Genomic DNA, 26,271 nt, shown 5'->3' on the forward strand with positions numbered 1-26,271 from the left:
AAAAAATGAATAAAAATTGCTAGTATAAAAAAATGAGTCAAAATTCCAAGTATAAAAAAATGAATAAAAATGTCTAGTATAAAAAAATGAATAAAAATTCCAAGTATAAAAAAATGAATAAAAATGTCTAGTATAAAAAAATGAGTAAAAATTCCAAGTATAAAAAAATGAATAAAAATGTCTAGTATAAAAAAATGAATAAAAATTCCAAGTATAAAAAAATGAATAAAAATTGCTAGTATAAAAAAATGAGTCAAAATTCCAAGTATAAAAAAAATGAATAAAAATGTCTAGTATAAAAAAATGAGTCAAAATTCCAAGTATAAAAAAATGAATAAAAATGTCTAGTATAAAAAAATGAATAAAAATTCCAAGTATAAAAAAATGAATAAAAATTGCTAGTATAAAAAAATGAGTCAAAATTCCAAGTATAAAAAAATGAATAAAAATTGCTAGTATAAAAAAATGAGTAAAAATTCCAAGTATAAAAAAATGAATAAAAATTGCTAGTATAAAAAAATGAATAAAAATTGCTAGTATAAAAAAATGAATAAAAATTCCAAGTATAAAAAAATGAATAAAAATTGCTAGTATAAAAAAATGAATAAAAATTCCAAGTATAAAAAAATGAATAAAAATTGCTAGTATAAAAAAATGAGTCAAAATTCCAAGTATAAAAAATTGAATAAAAATTCCAAGTATAAAAAAATGAATAAAAATTGCTAGTATAAAAAAATGAATAAAAATTCCAAGTATAAAAAAATGAATAAAATTGCTAGTATAAAAAAATGAATAAAAATTCCAAGTATAAAAAAATGAATACAAATTGCTAGTATAAAAAAATGAGTCAAAATTCCAAGTATAAAAAAATGAATAAAAATTCCAAGTATAAAAAAAAATGAATAAAAATTGCTAGTATAAAAAAATGAGTCAAAATTCCAAGTATAAAAAAATGAATAAAAATGTCTAGTATAAAAAAATGAGTAAAAATTCCAAGTATAAAAAAATGAATAAAAATTGCTAGTATAAAAAAATGAGTCAAAATTCCAAGTATAAAAAAAATGAATAAAAATTGCTAGTATAAAAAAATGAATAAAAATTCCAAGTATAAAAAAATGTATAAAAATTGCTAGTATAAAAAAATGAATAAAAATTGCTAGTATAAAAAAATGAATAAAAATTCCAAGTATAAAAAAAATGAATAAAAATTCCAAGTATAAAAAAATGAGTCAAAATTCCAAGTATAAAAAAAATGAATAAAAATTCCAAGTATAAAAAAATAAATAAAAATTCCTAGTATAAAAAAAATGAATATAAATTCCTAGTATAAAAAAAATGAGTAAAAACTCCTAGTATAAAGAAAATGAATAAAAATTCCAAGTATAAAAAAAATGAGTAAAAATTCCAAGTATAAAAAAATGAATAAAAATTCCAAGTATAAAAAAAATGAATAAAAATTCCTAGTATAAAAAAAATGAATAAAAATTCCTAGTATAAAAAATGAGTAAAAAAGGAAACTTATTCACAAACCTGAGAACGTTGCTCTCTTTTCTTTTTTTGGGGGAGGGGGGGAATCAGTGCAATTTATTTCCAATGATCAAAAATCAATAATCGAAATCATAGAAATATTATTCGATGATTGAGAAAATGTTTATTTATTCTTATTCTACCAGACTCGTGGAAGATTTAAATTTTGTTAAAATAGAAAAAAATAAAAATAAATAAAAGTAAATAAATAAAATAAGAAATAAATAAAAATAAAATAAAAAGTAAGTAAAAATTAAAATAAAATGAATAAATAAAAATGAAATAAATAAAAAATAAATAAAAATAAATTACAAATAAATTTAAAAAATATAATAAAATAAATAAAAAAAATTAAAATAAATAAATAAATAAAATAAATAATAAATTTAATAAATAAATAAATAAAATGACTAGGCTACAGAAATGCAACTCAGAACTTAAATATTTATTCTCTCCACACATCTGATGTATCAGTTCCTGTTCGACCACTCAAGTTAAGCAATGTTAAGCCTAGTCACTACTAAATGGGTGAACATTAGGAAATGCCTGGCAGCATATGTGAGAGGGTTCTCTGCTAATCCCGGCATTGTTTTTAGCCGTATTGAACTACTTGCCACTGGATTCAAGCAATATCGGTTCAGGTGAGGTGTGATGGGAGATTGCGCAGACATTGCTTCACCATAGCAGGTATCCATCATCTCTTGACTTGACATTATCAGGCAGCATGAAGTGGAATAAGTACATAGAATATGCTGCCAAGTTTGTCACAAAGAAGATAGGCTCTCTCTACCAGGCTAGAAAAATTCTCATACCTGCTAATAACCTATATCTCTATAAAGCCACCATTCGTTCGTATATAGAGGATTGTTGCAAAAACAAAATTTAAAACTTAATACGTTTCACACTATCTGCTAAGCTTCAGCCTCTGTCTCTACACCACATTGTTGCACCCCTGTGCTTGTTTTATACATATTTCAAAGGAATGTGTACTGATGAACTTACTGCACCTGTATCCCTCGATATAAATACCCTGACCCACCTTACTAAGAGCAAAATCCCACCCCTTTACAGTAGCAGTTCTTAGATTTTAGAAGATTTTCTACTCTAATACCTTTTTTCTCAGTCTGTTTACCTTTAGAATACTCTTCCTACTCCATGTTTTCCTGATAGTACTAACATGCAGAAATTTAAATGTATTGTTAACAAACATCTTGTAAACTCGCCACTCAAGTTACTCCATTATAAATCTGTCCCTTATCACAGTAACCCCTTAAGCTTTACTAGCAATATGTCTTGTCTGGAATGAACGAAATCTAAAATGGGTATTAAAGGTTCATTCTACTTTCCTAAAGCATTCGAAATTGGTGTCTTTCCACCGGAAGTAATATAACGCCATACTCAGAATTCATATAGACTGAAAAAATCACTAAAACTCCTTATTAGGAAAACAAATAATATTTTATTTAGTTTTGTTGATCTGTGATCAAGCTAAAATAGGAGCAGCAGTACACAAATTTTGTTTATAGATCTTCTTTCAATTCAAACTGAGTTGCGGGTTTGTGTCAGCTTCTTCAAAAAGAGGAAGTTTCTCGGGAATATTAAATTGATAAGCAGTTTCCAATAGATCCCGGCGACTGAGATGACAACGTTAGTTTTTTTTTTTTACAGTTTTTCATTTACAGGACGGTATTACAATTTTCCCTCATACAGCATCTAGTATTTACAAATGATCACCCATTTGGTATTGACCAAGGTTAGTATCGCTTAACAATCGATAATTATGTCAATACATCAGATTATAGGTCTGTCATTGAAGAGAAAGAGGAGGTAAACCTACATTTATCCAATATATATTTTGAAATAAAGATATCCATCACTATCTTTGTTGGTTACAGACTTCTTTGTTTTGAAGAGAAAAATAACATGTTGAAGAAAAAGAGGACCTAACTCTGTTTTTGTCCATTACAAATTTACTTTCGCTTTGTTGAAACAAAAATATAACATTTAAGAAATAATAAAATGGTATAGTCTTGAAATAAAAAATGCAAAGCAAAATGTCAAACAAATACTCTACCGGGAAACGCTAGATAAGGATAGCTAGTATTTCATAAAATCAAACATCAGAGATAGAGAGAAAGATGGTGAGAAAGAGGTGGGGGATAAAAGCAGAGAGGCTTAGAAAAGGAGTGTTGTTAAAGAAGATGAAGGAGAGAGAGAGAGAGAGAGAGAGAGAGAGAGAGAGATTTACAAAGTGTAAAGTTATGTTTGTTATATTTGCTGCGATAGTCATGCTAAAGTATAAAGATTTATGAGACAGTAATTTTGATGGACAGTGTCACTCAAACTTACTCGGACAGAAAACAGGAACATCACAATATTCGCTAGTAAAGAAAAGAAAAAAAATTGTTAATATTTTTCTCCAAAATCATTTTTGTCACGAGGATTTCATATCAGCCAACAAAAATCCATTTTACTTATCGCTAGTAAGCAGCTCGTGTATTGTCTGCTTCGTTGAAAATCTCACATCACTTATATTTGTTTTACTGTCAGAAAATATTCCTTCTAACACACTTTTTTTTTATAAATAAAATCTTTCTTTCGCTTCTTTAGATAAATTTTTAATATTAAACATAGCATATATATAAAAAATAAATTCCTTCTTCAGATGGTCAGCCTATAGATAACTTTTAGTATTAAAATATTAAAAAAGAATATTCTTTAATATTTTTTTTAGGATTAATAGTTGACAAATCATGAACATCTTAAGGTTCCAAAGTTAGCCATCTTGAAAATATTAAAACTAAATACAATACGCATTCATTTACAGTATATATAAAAATCGTAATTGTAGCATCATCATGCAAAAATATTAAGGACATTAATATTTACTCATGAGTAGCGGTAGTTTTCTAGCTTTCGAGATAGGTTAATGACAACTCAGATATTCTTCATTCTGCAGAATAAACACAAGTTCCAAACAATACTATCATTCGATTGAATGACAGAGGAAATTAAAACCAAGTACAATTGCACATTTGTTTACACCTGACAACATGTAGCACACTTTAATATAAGATAGGAGATAGATATCTGATTAATTTAGTTCTTCTGCATTCTGCAGGATTTTCTTCAAAATGTCTGCTACCGATCGAGTCCATTTTAGTATTAAAAAAAGAGAAATAACTTAGCGATGTCATAACCCCACTATATTTCGAGGGACGTTTTTCTATACCATTAAGAGGCATTTAAATTAGAAATTGCATACCAATTAAAATAAAAATAAAATTATTGAAATATGAATACAGTCATTTTATTTCCATTCTTCAAAAATTACTCTTCTTTAAACAGTTTTTAAGATCAGTAATTGTTATAAGATCGTTACCATTAATGGACTCTTCCAAATACTATATTAATCGAGAGCTAAATACTCTCCTAGCTTATGCCACCATTTTTCTCTGTATCTTGTTCCCTTTTCAATATATCTTTAAAACCTATACTGTGTTCCAATTTGTCTTTCGAGGCTCCAGTCTGGGTCTACATCAGCAATTGACAAATTACGAACATTTTAAAGTTCCCAAATCAGCCCTCTTGAATATACTGATTTTTTTTTCACTCTCAGATTATGTTGGTTAGGATATGAGGTCATTTTACCCCAAAAGTCTGTATTTAGTAAAATTAAGAAGATATTCAAACCAAGTAAAACAATTACACATTTATTTACTGTTGACAACATAAAAAAACAAATTTTGTTCACGATTATTGGCAGAATGGTTAAGTATATCTAGACAACTCAGATATTCCTTATTCAAAGAAACATAAAAAATAATATTTTTTTACTTAAAAATAAACACGATGATTATACTACTTGTATTGATCGGAATATTGTTCTCATTTGGAGTGTTAGTTGTGCAATGTTTCGGTCGGAATAGCCTTTGACCATCCTCAGGCCTGTTGGTTGTCGTTTGGAAAAGAAAAGAGAAAAGTTACTGGCTAATTTTCGTTTTCTTTGAGTTAGTCTGCATTTTATGGTTATTGTTTCGTATTTGTGAAAAGTTGATTGACAAAGGGGAGGCAACTCTAATAAAGACCAACAGGAGATTATCTCCCTTCCATCGACAAAATTTTAAGGGCATACAATGTTTGCTTTGTCTACAATTAGAGGCTCCCAAATGCTACTAATTTCTAGGCCTGGTTTGCTTAGTAATGTTTCTTTTTTTAGCATATATGTTGCCTCCTTGAGTCCTCCATCCTTCATCGCTGTCAATTATTTTGACCTTGTTCCACAAAGGGAAGGGTGTTCCTTTTTCTTTCCATATGTGATCAGCTATTCCCGACTTTTCAATCTCTCCCCATGTCACAGCTTTATGATGTTCTTCTTGATGAAATCTCATATACAGTTTTTTTCATGAGGCTTTTGGTCGGAGGCTTGATTTGTATTAGGTGTTTTTTCAGAGTCGAATCTGTCTGGAATATTTTCCTGTTATATAGACTGCATATGTTTTATTTTGAAACTATACAAAAGTGAGACCGGTCGCCCCCTAAAGCTAAGGTTAGAAGAACACCATAAAGCTGTGACATGGGGAGAGGTCGAAAAGTCGGGATTCTGCTAAAAAAGAAAAATCACTAAGCAGACCAAGCCTAGAAATTAGTAGCATTTTGGAGCTTCTAATTGTAAGAAAAACAAAAATTGTACACTCTTAAAATTTCAGCGATGGAAGGGAGATAATCCCCTGTCGATTTTTATTAGAGTTGCCTTCTCTTTATCAACCAATTATTTTTATTTTCACAAATTCGAAATAATAACCATAAAATACGGACTAACTCAAAGAATATAAAAATATCTATGGAGTTAGTAACTTTTCTTTTTTCTTTATCAAACAACGACCAACATGCCTGATGACGGCCGAAGGCTAATCTGACCGAAACGTTGCACAAATAACACTCAAGATGAAAACAATAGTTTGATCAATACAAGTAATATAAACAATTAGTCCTCATCTAAAAATTTCGGAACTTTAAACACGATAATCGTTCATATTTTCGATTAAAAATGGTTATCTTTGTAGTAATTTTTACTTAATTGAATACAATGTAGAGGGATGAAGCCATGGAATTCTGTGTGGCGGTCGGTCAAGCAAGAAATCGGTAACTGCTTGATAGACTGACTTTATAATGTCGCTTTGTTGTCCATCCATGTGGATTGGATGTGACAAAATGTGCATAAAATCGACTAGGGGATTATAAAAACCACCCCGATAGTCGATCCATTGGTTGGTCAGTTAGTTTTTGTTCGTTCTTTAACTGACGGTTCTTTTTTACGGTGACCTTTAAATTGTCGATTTGTGGATACTGAAGCGATCGCCCGTGTTACTGCAGATAAAAGGAAACTAGCATTTTTTTATGATTACAAGGACTAGTTGTCGTTGTAAGCAACGAGGCAATTCGTTGCAACTTGTAAATAATTTTACCCAAGAAAGTTGTGAAGGAGTCACTACACAAAGTAAGGATTTCAGTGTTTGTTCCTTTCACATCAAGTTCGGGGTTTAATACTCTGAGTTGCCTAAACCGTTCAATCCCCATTTTCGTCGGTTAAAATTTTTTTCTTCCTTATCATTGTTACATTCCTTTTAAATAATTTCTGCTTATTCTCTAATGTTCTAACCGTTTTTTATAAATTTATTTTTCATTGTTTATAGTTAATGTGAGTACTGCATTTTGTAGATGAGGTTGGTTCTTCGTATTATTTGGATTATTCGCAATTGTATTTTTTTTAGTCGCCCATACTGAGAATTAAACATTCACCGTTTAGGAGAACATCACTGTTAGAATTGATTTTTTACCAAGTACTCTAACCACTGCACCACAAGTCCTTGCGAATTACTTAGGACTTCTACCCAGTCATGGCTAATGGAACAAGAGCATGCTACCATTTGAAATTCCGTCCAGATTCTCAAATTTGGCAGAAACATTCCAGAGTTCAACAAGGTACATCTAAAGAAGGTCGGAGGTTGCATTGTGAAAATAACACTCAAGAATTCAAATAATAAGGACATCTAAGATGGAATACTGCTGCAACATCTTGGATGATATCACTCAGAACACTCTTTCCTTGATATAGTGTAAAACCGACATCCAAACTTAATAGCAGATGTCCTTTTCCCCTACGGCACCTCTCTCACGGAAGAGACGTTGTCAGTTTTCCCTACATTGTAGTTATGGCCATGGTAGGTGCTTTACTGAGCTACAGTCTATAATTCCCCTTCTGTAAAACATTCACAGCAAGTACTCATATACAACACCCAGCATTAGTCAACAGAAAAGGCCCAATTCTCCTCCACGACAATGCCTGACTGCATGTTGCTAAACTGACCCTGTAGAAGTTGAACAAATTGGGCTACGAAACTCTGCCTAATCCGCCATACTCTCCAGACTTTATACCTGCCGACTACCACTTTTTCAAGCGTCTCAACCACTTTTTGCAGGAGAAATGTTCAAAAACATAAGTGACCTCAAAAACGCCTTCAACAACTTAATTGCCACCAGAACGCAAAATTTTGAGTTACTGGCATAAATATACTTGTTTTGCATTGGCAAAAGTGCATTGATTCAAATGGTGCTCATTTCTATCAATAAATTTTTGTTTGAGCCGGAATTTAAAAGTTAAAAGCCGCAAGAACTTTGTTGTCAATAATTCAGTTTCTAAAAACCAAAGTAGAATTTGTATTAACCGAAATACACGTTTTTATATTATAAAAATGATGAATTATGACTTATTGTGTTATTAAAAGAAAAAAATTAGCAATTACGATGTCAAAAAAAAAATGTGAAGAAAAAAAATGGTAAGAAAATGTAAATGAAAGCTTTCTTTGTTTTTGTTTTAAATAAAGAATTGTAGTTGAATTGGATTGCTTGTTTATTTTAAACTGGACCACAACGTTAATTGCGCAAATCACAGAAATTATTTTATTTAAACTAATTCTAAAAATAATGCTTGAAAATTTTTAGTTTTAATATCCGCCAAGAAAGAAAACAAAAACAAAAAGAACAAAGTTGGCACCTAGGGGAAAATAACTCAAACCGGTTTATAAAAAAATCGATGTCGGTAAAAATATAAATCAAATTTAAATAAAATTAAATAGAATACTTAAACAATTCTCTCACTATAAACAATAACTAGCATACCGCTATTTAATAAAATCAATTTTCCTTATGTAATATGCAAATGAGATCACCTCTTAATCGTATATTTTGCAAGAATCATACTATATATAAGAATGAATGAAATAATAAAGTAATGGACCTTTTGTATATATTAATCAAATTGTGAACAAACAAATAAACAAACAAACAGACAGGAATTCGAATTTATATATATATATATATATATATATATATATATATTCAATTTATTAGTACCATTATTATTATAGACTTGTGTAGATTATTACTTTTTATACTTTAAACTTCAAAGGATTTCACGTTTGGACTGGATTGTGATTTTTTTAATATGTTATTTCCATTAAACATGTTTGCTTTCAAATAACGAACTAGTGAATCCAGAGGAATGTGCAGGTTTTTGAAATATATTATTATTACAACTATATCTGCTCCTTCAACTTTAATATTTTCCTTCAGGAGGCTATCTGCTTTGACAGTGTTCATACGACTGAATTTCACGCTGAACCTAAAATGGAAAACTTACAACAAACCTGTTATTAAGGTAATTCCTGGTATTCATTGATATTTTTTGTACATTGACTTTTTTTTCGTGTAACAGCATCAGATTACACAAAATTTTCCTTAAACACCTTTGAATCCAAATGTAAGGTACTTTAGAGGAAGTAAACACATTTACCTGTGAGGTTAGGAACGGAAATCTGCTTTTAAAATGGGTTATCATCATATCATATACTAGGTATACATGTCCCTCTTTCTTTCACTCTAAATAATGTATTTGCATATAGAATTAAAATAAAAAAACTATACATATTGAAAATGAAAATATTCTTTATTTTAATCGATAAAAGCAAATGAGAAATATACATCTGGACGAAGAAGATTTCAAATAGATGAAGAAAAAAATGTTCAGAAAGATGGAAACAGAATCAAAGCATATGATCACAGGAGAAATAATGTTTCATATTTTTCAATATTGGCATGTTACTTAATATGTTCGCTGTTAGTGAAAGTGGTCCAATTCGTACTAGCACAGAAATGAGGACCCTGTGTCATTTTCAAGTTCCAATACTCCAACATATGAAATTATGTATGTTTGAATTAAATTTGAACACACATTTGATGAAGGGAAATTTTTCTGAAATATACTATACAGAACTTCAACCAGACTACACAGACACAACTAAGAATATAATAAAATTAAAAATATACATATATATTGTATTAATAAAAAAAAGTGGAATCTGCATAGCTCAATTCACTGTTATATATCTTCAGTTTGTGTTTGCCTGTTACATCTCTGCATTATATTATATTCTATAATTAAATTTTTAGATTTTGAAGTTTCGTCAAAACTTAAAGAAATCTATATTTTATACTGATTCATCAGTTTGCCTTGCTGATCTGTATAGCACGTTGTTAAAAATTAGAACATTACCTTCATTTCCTTTAAAAAAGTACTTTATCTAGCTCGGATATCTTTTTTGGTGAGTAACTATCTTTAAAAACAAATAAGCAAACTCTGGATCAATTTAGACAGTATCAATTTCCTGATTACTCATCTCTATACATTAGAAATCTTAATGACACTTTTAAGGGAGTAAACGTTTAAAATTTTTAAAAATCATAATAATTTTTTGGAGCAAAAAATATGCAACCTTTAAAATGTGTAAGTGCAGACCAGCCAGTGACAAAGAAAGTTTGAGTATGTAAACGTTTTAGAAAAGACACTATTGATATTCTTTACTCCACTGCCTTTAAGAAAAAGCAGGTATTTCGTTGTAAAGCCAGTGAAGAGGCTAAAGTCTTTGGAAAAATGTTTGGATTATTTTACAATTCCAGAAAGTATCCAATCCTGTGCCTTTATTAGAACCAGATACAGCCTAAGATGAAGTATTATTGCCATATCTGGAGAAGTATCGCTCAGACTTCAAAATCTAATGAGGAATGTCCTCTTCTTTTCCCCACAGCCTCTTTCTCACAGAAGAAACATTGCTAGTCTCTCTGCACTCTATTGCTATTTTATGAAAGGTGCTCAGCTGGCCTCCAATTATTGATTCTCGTCAATAAAACATTCACAGATACAAACACGTTTAGCTACAACCACTGAAACTGCCTTTCTTCCTTTATGTACTTAAAACCAAACAAACCTTCCATGAGCAGAGTTACTTCCCCATAACTGGTCGTCTGTGGAATCCAATATGACGGAACTGTTTCCCAGTTGCTTTCAGCATGGCTATTTTAAATTCATTATGCCTCATTATGTAGTCAAATTTAGCCCAGATCCAACCATGATCTGCAATTCTCAAAATGTTTGTCTCTTCATCCACCTAACACAAACGATTAACCCTTGCAGTAACTCGTTATTAAAAAGTTCAACAATATATATGTATATAAAACGTGAAATAGTTACAAAAGAAATAAAGAGTCTGTCTTCAGTTCCTCTCGAACGTGGCATGACTAAGAACCACAACATCCTTAAAAACGTGTGTTCAAACAGACAAAACTGAAATGAAATTCTTTGCATCATTAATTCTAGGTTGGGCTTGGACATTAAAATTTTGTCACTTAATCTGAATTCCCGGACAAGTAAGCTAATGTTAAATAAGACGAATTTGCTGTGAAGAAGAGATTTCTTTTTGTGAATATGCAAAGAATCATTTATTTCTATATGGTTGCTTTAATTGACTATTACTAATAATAAGACTTTGCAAAACTTTGCATTTGTGAAGCTGTATCAGTTTTTAAAGACGATCACCACTTGAACAGCTTCAAATCTTATGAACTACAAAAAAAAAAAAGAAAAAAAAAGAATTTCTTTAATGATTAAGAGTCTAGACTAAAGAGGACACACAATCACGTGAAGAAAGAATCACATTCGTCCGTTCAGATAAAACTGAAGTTAAAAATATCTGTTTTGACTCAACTCCATTTGTGCGTTAAGAAAAAAAAAATAGTGAACATGCCAAGATAAATCTTTCTGACAGCAAAGTCTTGAAAGGACTCGATATTATAGAATTAAATAATGTGTAATGAAATCTTTTTTTTAAATGTATTTAGTTTTGTTTTTTGTTTTTTTCTGGATTTGCAATTTTTAATAAAAAGTTGTATTTATTACTAGTCTGCCTTTAATAAAACATGAAAACAGTATACGTAATTATATTACCTAAATAGTTTTCCTGTCGATTTGTTTTGAACAATTATATTTCATTTGTATGTCTTTCAAGAATTCAAATTAATTTTTTGTACATGGGGTGTTGCTAAAATGCATTGTGTTGCTAAATGTATTGTGTTAGCAGTAATACGTATGTTGGAAAATGCAATTAAAAAGTTATCGGTGAACAAAGATGTTTAATTTATTACTAGTTAATCACAAGACAAACTCACGTTTTCTCATGGCGTCTTTTGTGTAAATAACGTTCCCAAAGGCAGTTCTATCTGTGGGACTGTAGGCCTGCAAATGAGGATGATACCTCATCTTCATTCTGGACCATGTTTTTGTGTGAGAGTTACAACATGATCTCATGTTTGCAACAAAATTTTTTACCGATTTTAATCTTTTTTTTTTTTTTAATAAGCAGGACTCTTCTACTTTTTCTATTTATTTAACGCCATTTTACCCATTGTTCAGGGGTCAGACATTTTATAAAATTACACAAGCTCATTCTCCACTTCTCATCATTCAGCAGGTCAGCAGTCTCCAAATTCCATTTTCTGCAGTCTTGTTCAATCACTTACTTCCGAGTTTTCCTTGGCCGTCCAATATTCTTGCAATTTAGGATATTCAAGCTTCTGCAACAGTTTATTCAGAACGGGATATTATCCAACGTAACGACTCACAAAATTTCGTCCAAGCTGCCTTCACTTTTGTGATCGTACTAAATTCACATCTACTCAGCATATCTCCTAAATAGAAGAAAGTGTCTACTCCGCTCTATAAAATAATTTCTCTATAAAGGGAAATAACTCTGGTTCTGGTAGAATCATTTCCAGAAAGAGTTATGTCATCTGGATTTATTGAATGCCTGTAGAGGAATCTTTACGTGACACTGGCAGACGGCATGAAGCTGAGTAGGTTGGATATTTGAAGTACTGTGGATATTTTTTCTGTGTATTTCATTTGAAAATGAGGAACCCGATTGACGAAACTGGTACTTTACTCTTTTTGCTATTTCTACAAATATGGAAGCTATTTTATTTATTCGTGGTCCCTAAGCTATTAGAGCCATTTGGTTTTTAGCATCAGTCCAAATCACTTTGTAATTCAGTTGCCACATATTTATCTCCTCCTCAGGAAGTTAGACACAAGATTAGGTTTTGAGAAGCCGATGCATGAGGAGAATAATAAATGCGTAAACATTTCATGGTAGAGGCGCTCCAGGCGATTAGCAATATGAGCATACGCTCTTAACCAATCGGATAATCATGCACTTATTTGGAATTATGTAACTTTGTAAAGTTTTCTTAAAAACAAAAATAGAATTAGTAAAAGTTTCAGAGTTCAAAATATATTTTCCGATTGATAACAATATGTATGACTTGAGCTATCATGATTCTTAATTTTACCTCCTCAAACAAGAGAAGATGATTTACGTCAGTTAGTATATCTAATAAGGGGGGGGAGGGCATCTGTTTTAGCATGGTTGTCGCAAAATTGCAACAAGTCTGCCATTATAACATAGCGTGGGCGGCTCTATGCAAATGCATGCAAAATGACGTTATCAGTAAAGAAAGAAAGACTATAAAAAGGAGAAAGCGGACGATCACGTGAAAGAGATGAAGAACGAAACTAGAGAACGTTCAAGATCTTGTGAGAGGCGTGAATGACACTCGAGGTGACGATCACATGGGTGACACCACGGTCGTAACAATGAGGAAATAAATGTCGTTTTTACAAAGGAAAAAAAAGCAAGTTGAAGTTATTTTCTATTCTTTGTCTACTTTGCGACTGAGGCTACCACGTGTTGGTTCCTGGGCAACGTTCCACCACCTCTAACAGAATATGATACTGCATGTAAAACTGGTTTTATTTGCAATATAAGACATAGCAGTACAAATATACAAAATGCATTCAGCAACTATGAATAAAAGACGAAAATGAAATATAAATGTGACAATCTAGATTTGATGTTGATTTTTTTAATAAATGTGTAAGGATAGTAATATATTTTCAGCAAAACATGTTAAATTTAATTTCAATAATTTATATACGTTTAACCGACCCTTCTCCTCTTCCTACACCCAAAGGATTATAACAAACAAAAAGAAACTTTATAAACATGATGATGATGATGATGATGATGATGATGATGATGATGATGATCTTCACCCTTCCAAAGGGCATAACAAACAAAACTATAAATTAAAACTCAAGGATTGTGAAATGTTTGACAAGCAAGGAAAATAAATAAATCTTTAAAATGCAGAGTTGAAAGCAAAAATATTCCGTGAAATAAAACTAAAACAGTTAACTAAGATTTAAAAACCTTGTATGACATAAATAGATAAGAATCTCTTGAAAGATGCAAAGCAAATTATTGCTTTTTTTGTTTTTTACTGTATATTTCATCGGTCGAGAGTTTCGTGTCGCATCCTTGAACACTCTTAATCTGCTAAATCCTTTTCGAAAGTCAGAAAGAGAGAGCAAGAATCCCGAAGCAGTAGGAAGTGATATTTGGTTCTAAGAAAATGGTGAGCCCTCAATTCCCCTGCTAATAAGCTACTTAGTTTCACTTGAAAAGGCCCCTAGATTTTTCATCATCACAAAAGACAACAAAAAAAAAGCAGATAAGGTGATTTTGACTGGTGTAGGGATGGGGAGAATATATTTCAAGAAGACTATTATTGGAAGAGCATTAGGCAACGCAAATCGCCAGAGAATAGATTCTTCGTTGGTGAAATAAAACAAAATCGATAAAGCTTCAAGAAAACACATTTATCTTTAAGGCAATTCTAATAATGCAGAAAGTTTTAAAAGAAAGACTTAATTTCTGTAATTTCCATATATCTTTCCTATCCTCGGTCAGCGAAGGAGAAATTCTTCTGGATTGAGGCAAATTTTATTTTGTTCCAATCCACAGCCCCCCCCCCTGGGAGGAAGCTGGATTTTCCCTACACTAAAGACCGACTTGTATCATTTGGATTATTCAGACTAATATTCTCATCTTGAGTGTTATTTTCATAATGTTTCGATTGATGTAACCTCCGACCTTCTTCAGATGTATCTTGTTGAACTCGGGAATCTTTCTGTCAAACACAGAAACCTGCACACGTTTTTCAATGGAACCTTTTATTTAATCTATGAGGGTAGCATGTTTCTGTTCCATATGCCATGATTACTTAGAAGCCCTAAGTAATTCTCAATTGTATTTTGTATATCACTTCAACTTCCAGAATAATGTAACTTACAAGTGAATTTTATCAAGTATTTTATCCACTATGTTCCAAGTCATTGCATATGAAATTCCGTCGAGATTCAGGAGTTCGACAGGAAGATTCTCAAGTTTGACTAGATACACCTGAAGAAGGTCGGAGGTTACATCAACTAAAACGTTGTGAAAGTAATTCTCAAGATGGGAACAATAATCTAAGTAATACGAATTATCAATTCTCCTCTAAAAAAATCAGAAACATTTAAAACCGACCATATATTTATGAAACAAATATATTTTTAATTTTTATAAAAAAAGTTTTGCCTCTTAACTAGGGCAGATTAGACACAAAGCCAGATTTTACATAATATTATACCAGCATAATTTCGTTTTGCTTTCAATCAAAATAGGCTTTTAGTCAAAGTTTAGATTTAGAATATTCATTCTGTTATGTTTTGAGGTCGTAATTTAACCTAATTAGATTTATTATGTTTTGCGTTCAAATTTTTCAAGTGTATATTCAAATACATCCTTTTCGTATTTGCTCGTTATGGAGTACCTGAAATCTAATTGGTCTTATGGAATATTGTTGGAAAAAATTTTTTTCTTCTCTTGTAGAAGGATCTAGTTTTGTTGCTTTGATATTTAGTTGCTTCTTATTTACACGTTTGTTTTATTGGTGGATTTCTTTTTTGATATTTCATCTTATACCTGTGTCTGATTTGTGTGGCAATTTATTTTGTAGGCAAATCTTGTAGATTTTTATTCCTGCAAGAAATTCACATATTTCATTAGTATTTACGATTAAAATAAAATTCTCTGGTTTCTTTTGTTGATATATTTTTTTTATTTTAGATTAGGTTTTGTTTTCTAATAGGATGTGTTTTATTGGAAGTTTGTGTCTACATTTGTACTTTAGTGTATTCTCAGTAAGAAAGAGTTGGGTACACAGATTTTAGATATCTCATACTAGTTCCAAATTGAGTTTCAAGCAATTATATAAACAAGCACTTTTGAAATAATAAATGTCTGTTAGGATGAATAATATTAAGAAAAAATGACACTTTCCTTTTCTATAAAAGTAATTGTTGTTGTCAATTGAATAGTCTTTAAATAAATAAACGAATGTGTCTTTATTTACTTCTTTTTAAAGCAATAAATATCATCTGCCTTCAAACAATTGTCAGCTAAATAGTCTTCAAACGAATAAAATGAATGTCACTTTTTAAAATGTATTTATGGAAAATTGTGCTGTACAAGTCAATGGAACGACATAATCAGATTTTGGAAGAATTCATTTTAAAATGAGAAAAGTCGCAATTGTTTTTACCTTAGCAACATCACATTAAATTATCTTAGCAACTATCATCTTAAACAACATCACTAGCCACTATCTTTGCTGATCACATGATCTCATTTCATGTGTGTGAAAGGTAATAATGTATGTACGAACACAAAATGAAATAGTGTATTACTATCACACTCACAAGATCTGTGTGAATTTTGCAGTTTTAGTCTTCATACGATTTAGATTGCTACAGCGCTTAAAAGAATGACATATTTCCATTCTTTAGACATCCAGCATGAACACTGACCCTACAATATTATTGTACAATCTTTGGACAGAACACTGTGATCCTAGCCTAGAGGCCAAGAAAGCATATTTTAATTCAAGATTCATATTCAACACAACAGTTACATCAGATAAAATATGAAAAATTCCTTTTTTTTTGCATCGCATTTTCTCCAATTGGGCAATCCTATCTTAAAAAGGAATGTAAGGTGATAACGTACGTACGAACATGAAATTACCAAAGTATATTATATATTAGTAGTAGTAGTAATAGTAAACAGAAATTAATACATACCAATTTTTGTTTCAACCAAGATTTTTCTTGACGGAATCTTTTCACTGAGTGCATTTAAGCATTCAAGCAGAACATCTTTGTCTTCATTTGCTTCGAGTTTGGCTTTTATTCTTTCAATCTCCCCAACAAAAACAACTCTCTGGAAAGTAAAAGAGTACAGAATATGAGACATAGAAAAAGCGATTTAGAATTTGGATTATTTCGACTATTGTTCTCATCTTGACTGTTATTATATATATTAAAAAGAAGTGATATTTAGTGATAAGATTGTATATCCAAAAACAAGAATAAATTTTCATCTTCCAAAATTCATACTAGAATTGTCCACAGTAAAGTACGATGTAAAATTCAGTTGTAAATGACACACTTCTAGTGATTGGATGTTCAATTCTCAGTGTAGCCAATACTCAAAATATATGTTGTTTCACCACGTTTCGGCCAACTCATACTCTGGCCTTCTTTAGGTGATTAACCGTGACAGGACTGGAATGCTTTGGGGCCCATAGTGCAGTGGATAGAGGCGTTGAGTTTGTATGGTTCCAAGTGAGCATTGTTTGAAGATAGCGGTTTCAATCTTACTCAAAGCAGGCTAGAGAATTAGTTAGCCTAAACGTGGTGAGACAACAATAATTATGAAAAGAAGTAATTTCTGGTGATGAAGTTACAAGACTCAGCATCCCTATATCATCGCGGTTGATCACCTAAAGAAGTCAAGGGGATGAGTTAGCTGAAATATAGTGAAACAACAACTATGAAGATGAGGATAACAGTCTGCAAAAAAAAAAAAAAAAAAAATGACACACATTATGAAGCCTCATCTCAAAGGATGTAAAAAAATAAAAAAATAAATAATAAGTAACCAGAAATAAAATTGAAAATTACTTAAGATTATGACTGATAGAACGAGAACATGCTACCCCCCGTGGATTAAATAAAGAGATTCATTCAAAATTCTGTGGAGATTCCTGCGTTTAACAAGATACATCTATACAAAGTCGGAGGTAACGTTAACTTAAAGTTCAAGATGAGAACAGTAGTTTAAATAATCCAAACAATTTCAATGGAAAAAGGGGACAGAATATGTGACATGATATTTCCCAAAAGACTTTTTCATTTTTAATAATTTGTATTTTGTGTTATTATTGACCTTGGCATTCTTCAAATTTCAAACATTCCATGAAGATTTAACGTTTTTTTTAGAGAATAAAATGGGGATTAGAAATGCTACAAGTCAGATTTAATAGTTTTAATCCTAGGAGAAACAAAAGAACAAAATATAAAAATCCAAATAATTGCCAAAATAAAAATTGCAAAATCACAATAAAAAAAAAAATTGTATTATTTGTTCTCATCTTGAGTGTTATTCCTACAACGTTCTGAAAGATGTGATCTTCGATCTTCTTCAGGTGCTTGTTGCCGAACACAGAATTGTTTTAATGTCAAACTTGGGAATCTCTACAGAATGGAGGGAATTATTAATGATGGACCGATTCCAATATTTTTCCCGATTCTGATACAATTACCAATTTTGTTTTCAATTGCCGATTTTGATTCTTTTTAAAACTCTAAATATTTATTTATAGAATTGTTTTTTTTGTTTTTTTTTATTCGTAGATTACCATAAAAACTGTGTAATATGTACACATATTTTTGTAAACGCAACTAGTATATTTATAGTGGGATATATTGATTTTAGTTTTACTGGTAGTTTAAAATTAATACATATTTATCATTTTATAATCATCATCATCTCTGGAAAATCAAGTTGTATTTTTTTTTTTACTTAACCAATCAAAAAAAAAAAAAAGCAAAAAAAAAAAAACTATTGTTTTTGCATTCAAGAGTAGGCAGACATTTTTCCAGTTCTGATACTACAAAATGTTTCAATCTTACAGATTCTCAACTAATAAGTTTACGAAAACAGAAGCTGCAATATATATATATAGTACGTAATAAAAAGAAAGTAAAGAAAAGAAAATACTGGCAATTTTACCAAATCCGTTCGCTGATGAAATAATACTTGCATAACCTGTGTAATATGTGCATGTATTTTCGTAAACGCAACTAGTACATTTATGGTGGGATGTATTGATTTTAGTTTTACTGGTAGTTTAAAATTAATACATATTTATCATTTTATCATTAATACCAGCTATGGAAAATTAAGTTTTAACCAATAGAAAGAAAAACATCGTTTTTGAATTCAGAAAATACGCAGACATTTTTCCGATTCTGATACTACAAAATATTCTGATTTTACGAATTCTCAATTGTCTTAACACTAGTAATAAGTTTATGGCAACAGAAGCTGCAATTCGTATTATTTGAATTCATCGGTCAACTGTTCTCATCTTGAATGTGATTGCCACAATGCAAGGTGCAGTGGTAAGAGTACTTGGAAAATTCAATTGTAAAAAGTGATATTCTCCTGAAGGTACGTGAAAAATACAATTGCAAATTGCTTAGGACCTCTATCCAGTCATGTCTGACGGAACAAGAGTATGCTACCCTCGTGAAGTAAATAAATGGTTCTGCTCGAAATTCTGTTCAAATTCCCGCATTTGACAGAAACATTCCCGAGTTCAACAAGATACACCTGAAGAAGGTCAGCGATTGACCGAAACGTTATGAAAATCACACTTAAGATGAAAACAGTAGTCCGATGAATCCAAATAATATGAATAACCAATGCTCATCTAAAAAATTCAGAAACGTCAAGAAGCTGCAATATATATATATATATATATATATATATAAAAAGAAAGTAAAAAGAAAAATCGTTATTGCCATACACTGATGAAATAATACTTACATAAAAGACCAATGCCTATTAATATGTCGCCATAAAAAACAATGACATCCTAATAACAAAAACAAGACACGTTCACTGCAATGTCTTGTCACCATGTTTTTTTGGGGTTTCTTTTTACATAAATGTCACCACTTATCAAGACCAAGAGGCCACTCAAGGATAAGGGTTAAAGAGTGTACAGTAGAAATTGCACAATATAGTAATCGTTAGTAATGGAAATTTGGTAAATTTGTTAACTTATATGGAATGGCTCATCAAGAACTTATTTACGTTAGACTTGAACACAACCATATTGTAGTCAGTTGGAAAGCAGGAAAACGGAAGACAATTCCATAGGCGTGCAGTTCTAAGAAAGAAACTTTGCTCATGGAATCTACGTTTAGGTTTAGGCACAGATAAAGAGTGGGGGAAATTAGTGATAGTGTTTTCTGCTAGACGAGTGTTTCTTGTGAAAGTTTGGCGAGGGGGGACCATAGATTGGAGCTCAGCCAAGCACTTGGCATGAAAATAACGATAAAGCAGAGACAAACTCGCAACATCTCTTCTGTGAGAAAGCAGTTACAGGGAAGAGAAAAGGACATCCCCTACGAGGCTACAAAGTCTATTTTTAACTCTATCAAGGCAGGATAAGTCCTTTCTAGCAGCTCCTGCCCAAATGTGGCAACAGTACTCCATCCTTGAACGTATCTGGCTCTTATATAGATAAAGAATTCCATCAGCAGTGAGAGATCTACTGGATCAATAGAAGGATCCCACCATTTTTCCAGCGGCCTTGGCAACAGATTTAATGTATGTGTTCCATTTAAGATCAGGAGTAAAGGTCAAGCCCAGAAGCTTGTCAAAACATGAGGCCTCCCCAAGACGAGAACAATTCATTTCAATTGATGCCAGATGGGGGATCAGAGCGTTGATGATATAAAGACAAAAGCTTGGTTTTAGATGCATTAAAAGTGCATGTGATTCTTATGGCCATCCAATATTGCAAGTGGACTCCATACAGATCATTTGTAATTTTAGATTAAATGTTGGTTGAATTTCATATAGAATTTGATATTAGCATATTTTTCACAAATATATAGATAATGACATTAGTCTAGTACTGTGTCAGACAAATTTAACTGATAAAACAATGTGTTCATATTAATGGTTGACATCAATGTGTGACAATAAAGACTGTCATTTAATAAAGAGGAAAAGATTGTCAGAAAAACTCAAAAGTAACAAAGATTGATAGAAGAACTCTGAAATAAGAGACAAAGATTAGAAGCAAGATTCCACAATAAGAGACAAAGCTTCGTGGAAAAGTTTTCTTTTTCTTTTTTTACATAGGAGTCACCACTTATTAAGGCCCGAAGGTCACTCGAGGATAAGGGTTAATGAGTGTACAGTAGTCAATGGGACAATATCGTAGTATTGTTAGTAGTGGTAATTTGGTAAATTAGACTACTTAAGGGAGCGGCCCATCAAGAACTTGTTTAAATTGGACTTAAAGATGACAATATTGTAGTCAGTTGAAAAGCAAAGAAATGGAAGAGAGTTCCACAGGCGTGCAGTTCTAAGAAAGAAACTTTGTTCATGGAATCCACATATAGCTTTAGGCACAGATAAAGAGTGGAAGAAAATATTGATAGTGCTTTCAGTTAGATGAGTGTTTTTCATGAAAGTTTGGCAAGTGGGGACCATAATTGAAGCTCAGATGAGTGCTTAAATAATGATAGAGTGGAGACAGGCTCGAAACATTTCTTCTGTTGGAAAGAAATTGCAAGGAAGAGAAAAGTAAGGATAAGGCGTTTTTAGCAACCCATGCCCAGATGTGGCAACAGTACTCCATCCTTGGACATACTTAGCTCTTATACAGATAGAGAATAGCATCGGCAGTGATATATACTGAAGTAGTAGAATGATCCCACCATTTTTCCAGTGACCTTGGAAACGGATTTAATGTACACGTTCGATTTCTGATCAGGAGTAAAGGTCAGATCAAGAACTTGTCAAAACATGGAGCATCCCCAAGACGCGAGCCATTCATTTCAATTTATGCCAGATGAGGACCAGAGCGTTGATGATGGAAAGATAGAAGCTTGGTTTTAAGTGCATTAAAATTAACCAGCCACTCCTTCTCCCATTGTACCATATGCTCAAATCAGAGGAGAGTTACTTAGAAGAAAGATTTTGGTCATTTACAGCCTTTGAAGTGTTGCCATAGATGATAGTGTCGTCAGCATAAATGTCTATGAATGATCTAAGGATGTGATTTGGGAGGTCATTGGGAGATATATTTTCAAGAAAAGAGTTGGGCCCAGGATGAATTCCTGAGGAACTCCAGCATTAATACTGTGAGCTTCTGATTATTGCCCATCAACCACTACTGTTATAAACCTATCAGAGAGAAATGATTTAATAATTGAGAATACATTTCTAGCTATAACGTAGCTGGATATTTTATGGAGTAGACCTTTATGCCATACTTATCAAACATCTTTGATATGTCAAGAGCAATTGCCCTAGAAAGGAAGCCTTCGTCTAGAGATTCACTAATCCTATGAGATAACAATTAGCACATCTGCTGTAGATCTAGCAGAACAGAAACCATGCTGTTGCCTTTTTTTTTATGGAGTTAATGCCTTTGTTTACTTCAAGGGCTTGTAATATTTGTTGTTCATTGAAGTTTGAAATTTCTTTTGCGATTCTGTGTCTCAGAATCTTGCATCTGTCAATGTACTCAATGTGCTGTACATTTGTACAACCTCTTTTCATCTGTTGTCATTTCTCTCTTAGCTGTTTTGTAATAGTAGACAGTTTGTCTGGTTTCTGTGGTTTGTATTGACCAGCAGTTTCCAGTGCAGCCCGGCTGATCTTTGATATCACTTTGTTGTAGTCAGTGTTTGGATCATCTGATGTTGCTAGCACCTCAAATCTGTTGGATAGTAGCAGCTGGAACTGTGATGACTTGTCTGCTAGACCCTGGGTCTTTGGTTTCTTGCGTTGCTTGATACGTTTTGCCCTCTCTTGTTTGGTGAGAGACATTCTGATCATTCGGTTGCCACTCCCTGTGTTTAACCTGTTGATGTCCATAACATCAGTCACAGTGTGTGGCCTGTTGGTAAGGAAGAAATCAATTTCATTCTTTGTGCTGCCATTAGGGGATATCCAGCGTCTGTTTGTTTCTTTCTTGAAGAACATGTTCATAATCTTTAAGTGGTAGTGCTCTGCAAAGTTAACAGGGGTGTAACCTCTGCTGTTCCTGTATGGACCAGTACTTGATTGAAATGTGTTTCCTCTTCCATCCTTAGCATTGATATCTTCCATTAGGCTGGCGTTAATGGCTTTGCTGGTAAAAAGAAGTTTATTGACATTTTCATAGATCATATACACCTCTTCATTAGCATGGTCTGTTGTTGGAAGGTAAATCTGGATGACGTTAATGAGGTATCCCTTGTTGATCCTGATGGTGAGCTTTACCACTCTGTCTGAAACACTATTGAAGTTTGTGATGTTTCCTGCAGAAATACTACAGAGCGGTGGTGAACCCATTGTTGAGATGCTTACAAGATAGTTTAATAAGTGCCTCTCCAATGGAAAAGTTCTAAATTAATGGAGGAATGCATCAGTGGTCATTATTCATAAGAAAGGAGACACTGTAGATATTAAGAACTAGCGGCCATTCAGCCTTCTGCCAGTGACATACAAGGTATTCTCTCAAATCTTGCTAAGCTAGGGACACTAGACAGTCATCAACCACGAGAACAAGCAGGTTACTCCACCATCGACCATATACAGGCTGTCAGTCAACTGCAATGAATACAAGATTCTACTGTACTTTGCCTTTTGTGGATTACGAAAAGGCTTTCGACTCTTTAGAGTTTGATCCACTGTTCACTGCCCTTGAGAACCAAGGAGTTGATTCTACATACATCACCTTGTTGAAAGACCTGTACAGTGGGGCTACTTCTACTTTAAAGCTCCATCATGACAGCAACAAGATCAAGCTGGAGATGGTATTTATTTGCTCCCCCACTGAGCAAATTAGGCACAAGGCCGTTTTTAATGTGAGGTAAAAACCAGCTCCCCTAAAAGGGGTCACTCTGGTTACCAAAAATAATAATTGTCCCAGTATAGAGGGTTTCCCCTCCATTGACCGGCACAAACCATCTTAAGTGCAGTATCTGCCGGAACAGATACTACACCTTGATCCTGGCCAAAAGGCCAAGAAAAGCTTAACAAGATCAAGCTGGAGATGGGAGCAAGACAAGGTGAGAACTTCTCGCCAAAACTCTTCACAGCCTGTCTGTAGGATTTGATAATCAGTCGGATTAAGAAGAAGAGTAGGGGAGTCAACATCGATGGCGAACACCTGTCACATCTCATCTTTGATGATGATATAGTACTGATGGCACACTCTCCTCAGGAAGTAAATGACATTCTAAACTCTAAGAGCAAATCGGTTGGCCTCAACATGCATCTTGGGAAGACCAAGGTGATGTTAAACCAACACACCGCCAAATCGCCAATAATTATTGATGCAAAGACCATTGAGGAAGTTGGAAGCTACATCTAGTTGAGAAAGAAAATTACGGAGGATGGAGATCTCCTCACTGAGACAAAGAGAAGGATAGCCCGGTGATGAGCAGCTTTTGGGAAAATGGAGAATATCATGAGAAGCTGAAAAGCTAATATGTCAATGAAAGGGAAGATCTTCAATAAATATATACTACCTGTCATGATCTATGGTAGTGAAACATGAGCCCTGACAACTCACCAAAGTGAAATCTTGGCAGTGGCACAAAGGAAGATGGAGAGGATAATGTTGGGCATCACTCTACAAGACAAAAAGACAAACATCTGGATCCGTCAACAAACAAGAGTTATTGACATCAATACTGCTATCAAAACATCCAAATAACAGCGGAGAGTTCAGGACAGAGATAGATGGTTAAAATCCAGTGAGAGGTTCTCATTGAGCGATCAAACCCTTATTGATATTGATTTTGAAGTAGCTGGTGAAGGTTGTGCAAGCAATGCAGAGAAATTATCAAATTCTAATTATAATTAACAGCACAATCAGTTACAGCTTTATTGTTAAAGTAGGGGTACATCAAGAATCTGTATCGAGTCGATTGCTTTCAATTTGTATCTCAGAAGCATTGCGCTGAGTTTCATATGAGTTGATGATCAGAACTTAGTGAGAAAACAAAGTAATGTGAGATTCTGCAAGATAGGAACATTAGATTCCTTATACTTGTCTAGTGATATCCAGAAGCTTAGATAAAAAAAAAATGGATCCATAGTTATGTGCAATAAAATATAATCGCACGACAGTTGTATCCTTTATCTGTTTTACATTGCTGCCACGCTTGAAAATATTTCGATTCTATGGATGTCCGACCTGAAAGCAGACCCCATGATATTATTGTAACAGCTTTGTTCAAATTTATCTAAATACGCTGGTTAATGTAATTTCAGAATATATCTTGTTATTGGGACCTCTCTTCAAAATCCATTTAGGAGCTTGTAACATATTTCCCTTTTATGGACGTCTGGTGCAAATGCAAACTCCATAATACTACTGTACCATCTTTGGACAAAACAGATACTACACTGTGATGCTAATTCGAAGGTTATGAAAGTGTATTTTATTTCAAGCTTACATTTTCAGGTAATCCCATCTTCTAAAAAGGTGTATGAAGGATGATAACAAACATATGAACATGAAACAGATTAGGGTATTATTATGTAGATGTTAAACTACAAAGATTTCATTGTAGTTTATCTTACATGATTATTAAGCTGACTGGAAAAAAATTATCAAAACCCCATAGTTAACCCTGACCTCAGGAACCAAACATCATACTAGTGATAGGACGATTCCAATATTTTTTTCGGTCTTAATTTCCGCATTCCAATTCAAAACCTCTAAATATTTAGTCATAGAGCTGTTTTATTATTTTTATTTTTGTTTTCAATTTTCAGATGACTGTAAAAACCTATGAATTATTTGCATATATTTTTGCAAACATAACAAATTACACTATTACTATAATCTATAGATTTGAGATAGATTTAAATAAAGTTAAAAATCGATAAATATTCATCCATTTATAATTAGTACTAGTTATGGAAACATAAGTTTTAAACAAACAAACATCCAAGCAAAGCAATTAATCGTTTTTAGCATCAACAAATAGGGATAAATTTTTGGATTCCGATACCGATTCAGATAAGCCAAAGTTTTGATTTGTCCAATCTACTTCCAATAACTCGCCCCAACACTACGTCATACATAATGTCAATTAATATACTTCATGCAAAATAGTTACTGTATGCAAAAAAAGTTTGTGTTTTAGCAGACGATAATCTTCAATGATTTTATTCCTGTCTCACGATCAGTCTGCTTCAAACATACTCAAATAAAACAATCCTAATAAGATGAACGGAAATGTTAAACGGTCATGAAAAATAAACACTTTCACTTTCTAAAAGAATGAAACTAAGAAAAGATTTGTAATTTTAAGATTCC

At 32.3% G+C, this 26,271-nt stretch overlaps 1 protein-coding gene and 1 pseudogene across 1 annotated transcript in view; both read right to left on the minus strand.

Moving 5' to 3' along the window:
- Window positions 1–26,271, minus strand: part of LOC145262702 (transcription elongation factor A N-terminal and central domain-containing protein 2-like) — a 624,264-nt gene that overhangs the window by 269,446 nt on the left and 328,547 nt on the right. The window contains exon 3 of the mRNA XM_080119827.1: window positions 16,943–17,081. Coding sequence (XP_079975953.1) covers window positions 16,943–17,081 — 139 coding nt within the window. The remainder of the gene's footprint in view (window positions 1–16,942; window positions 17,082–26,271) is intronic.
- LOC145265350 (U2 spliceosomal RNA) lies at window positions 23,760–23,972 on the minus strand (annotated as a pseudogene).

The sequence above is a fragment of the Euprymna scolopes genome, chromosome 3 (assembly GCF_053919585.1).
Source record: "Euprymna scolopes isolate OS-2025 chromosome 3, ASM5391958v1, whole genome shotgun sequence".
Lineage (NCBI taxonomy): Eukaryota > Metazoa > Mollusca > Cephalopoda > Sepiida > Sepiolidae > Euprymna > Euprymna scolopes.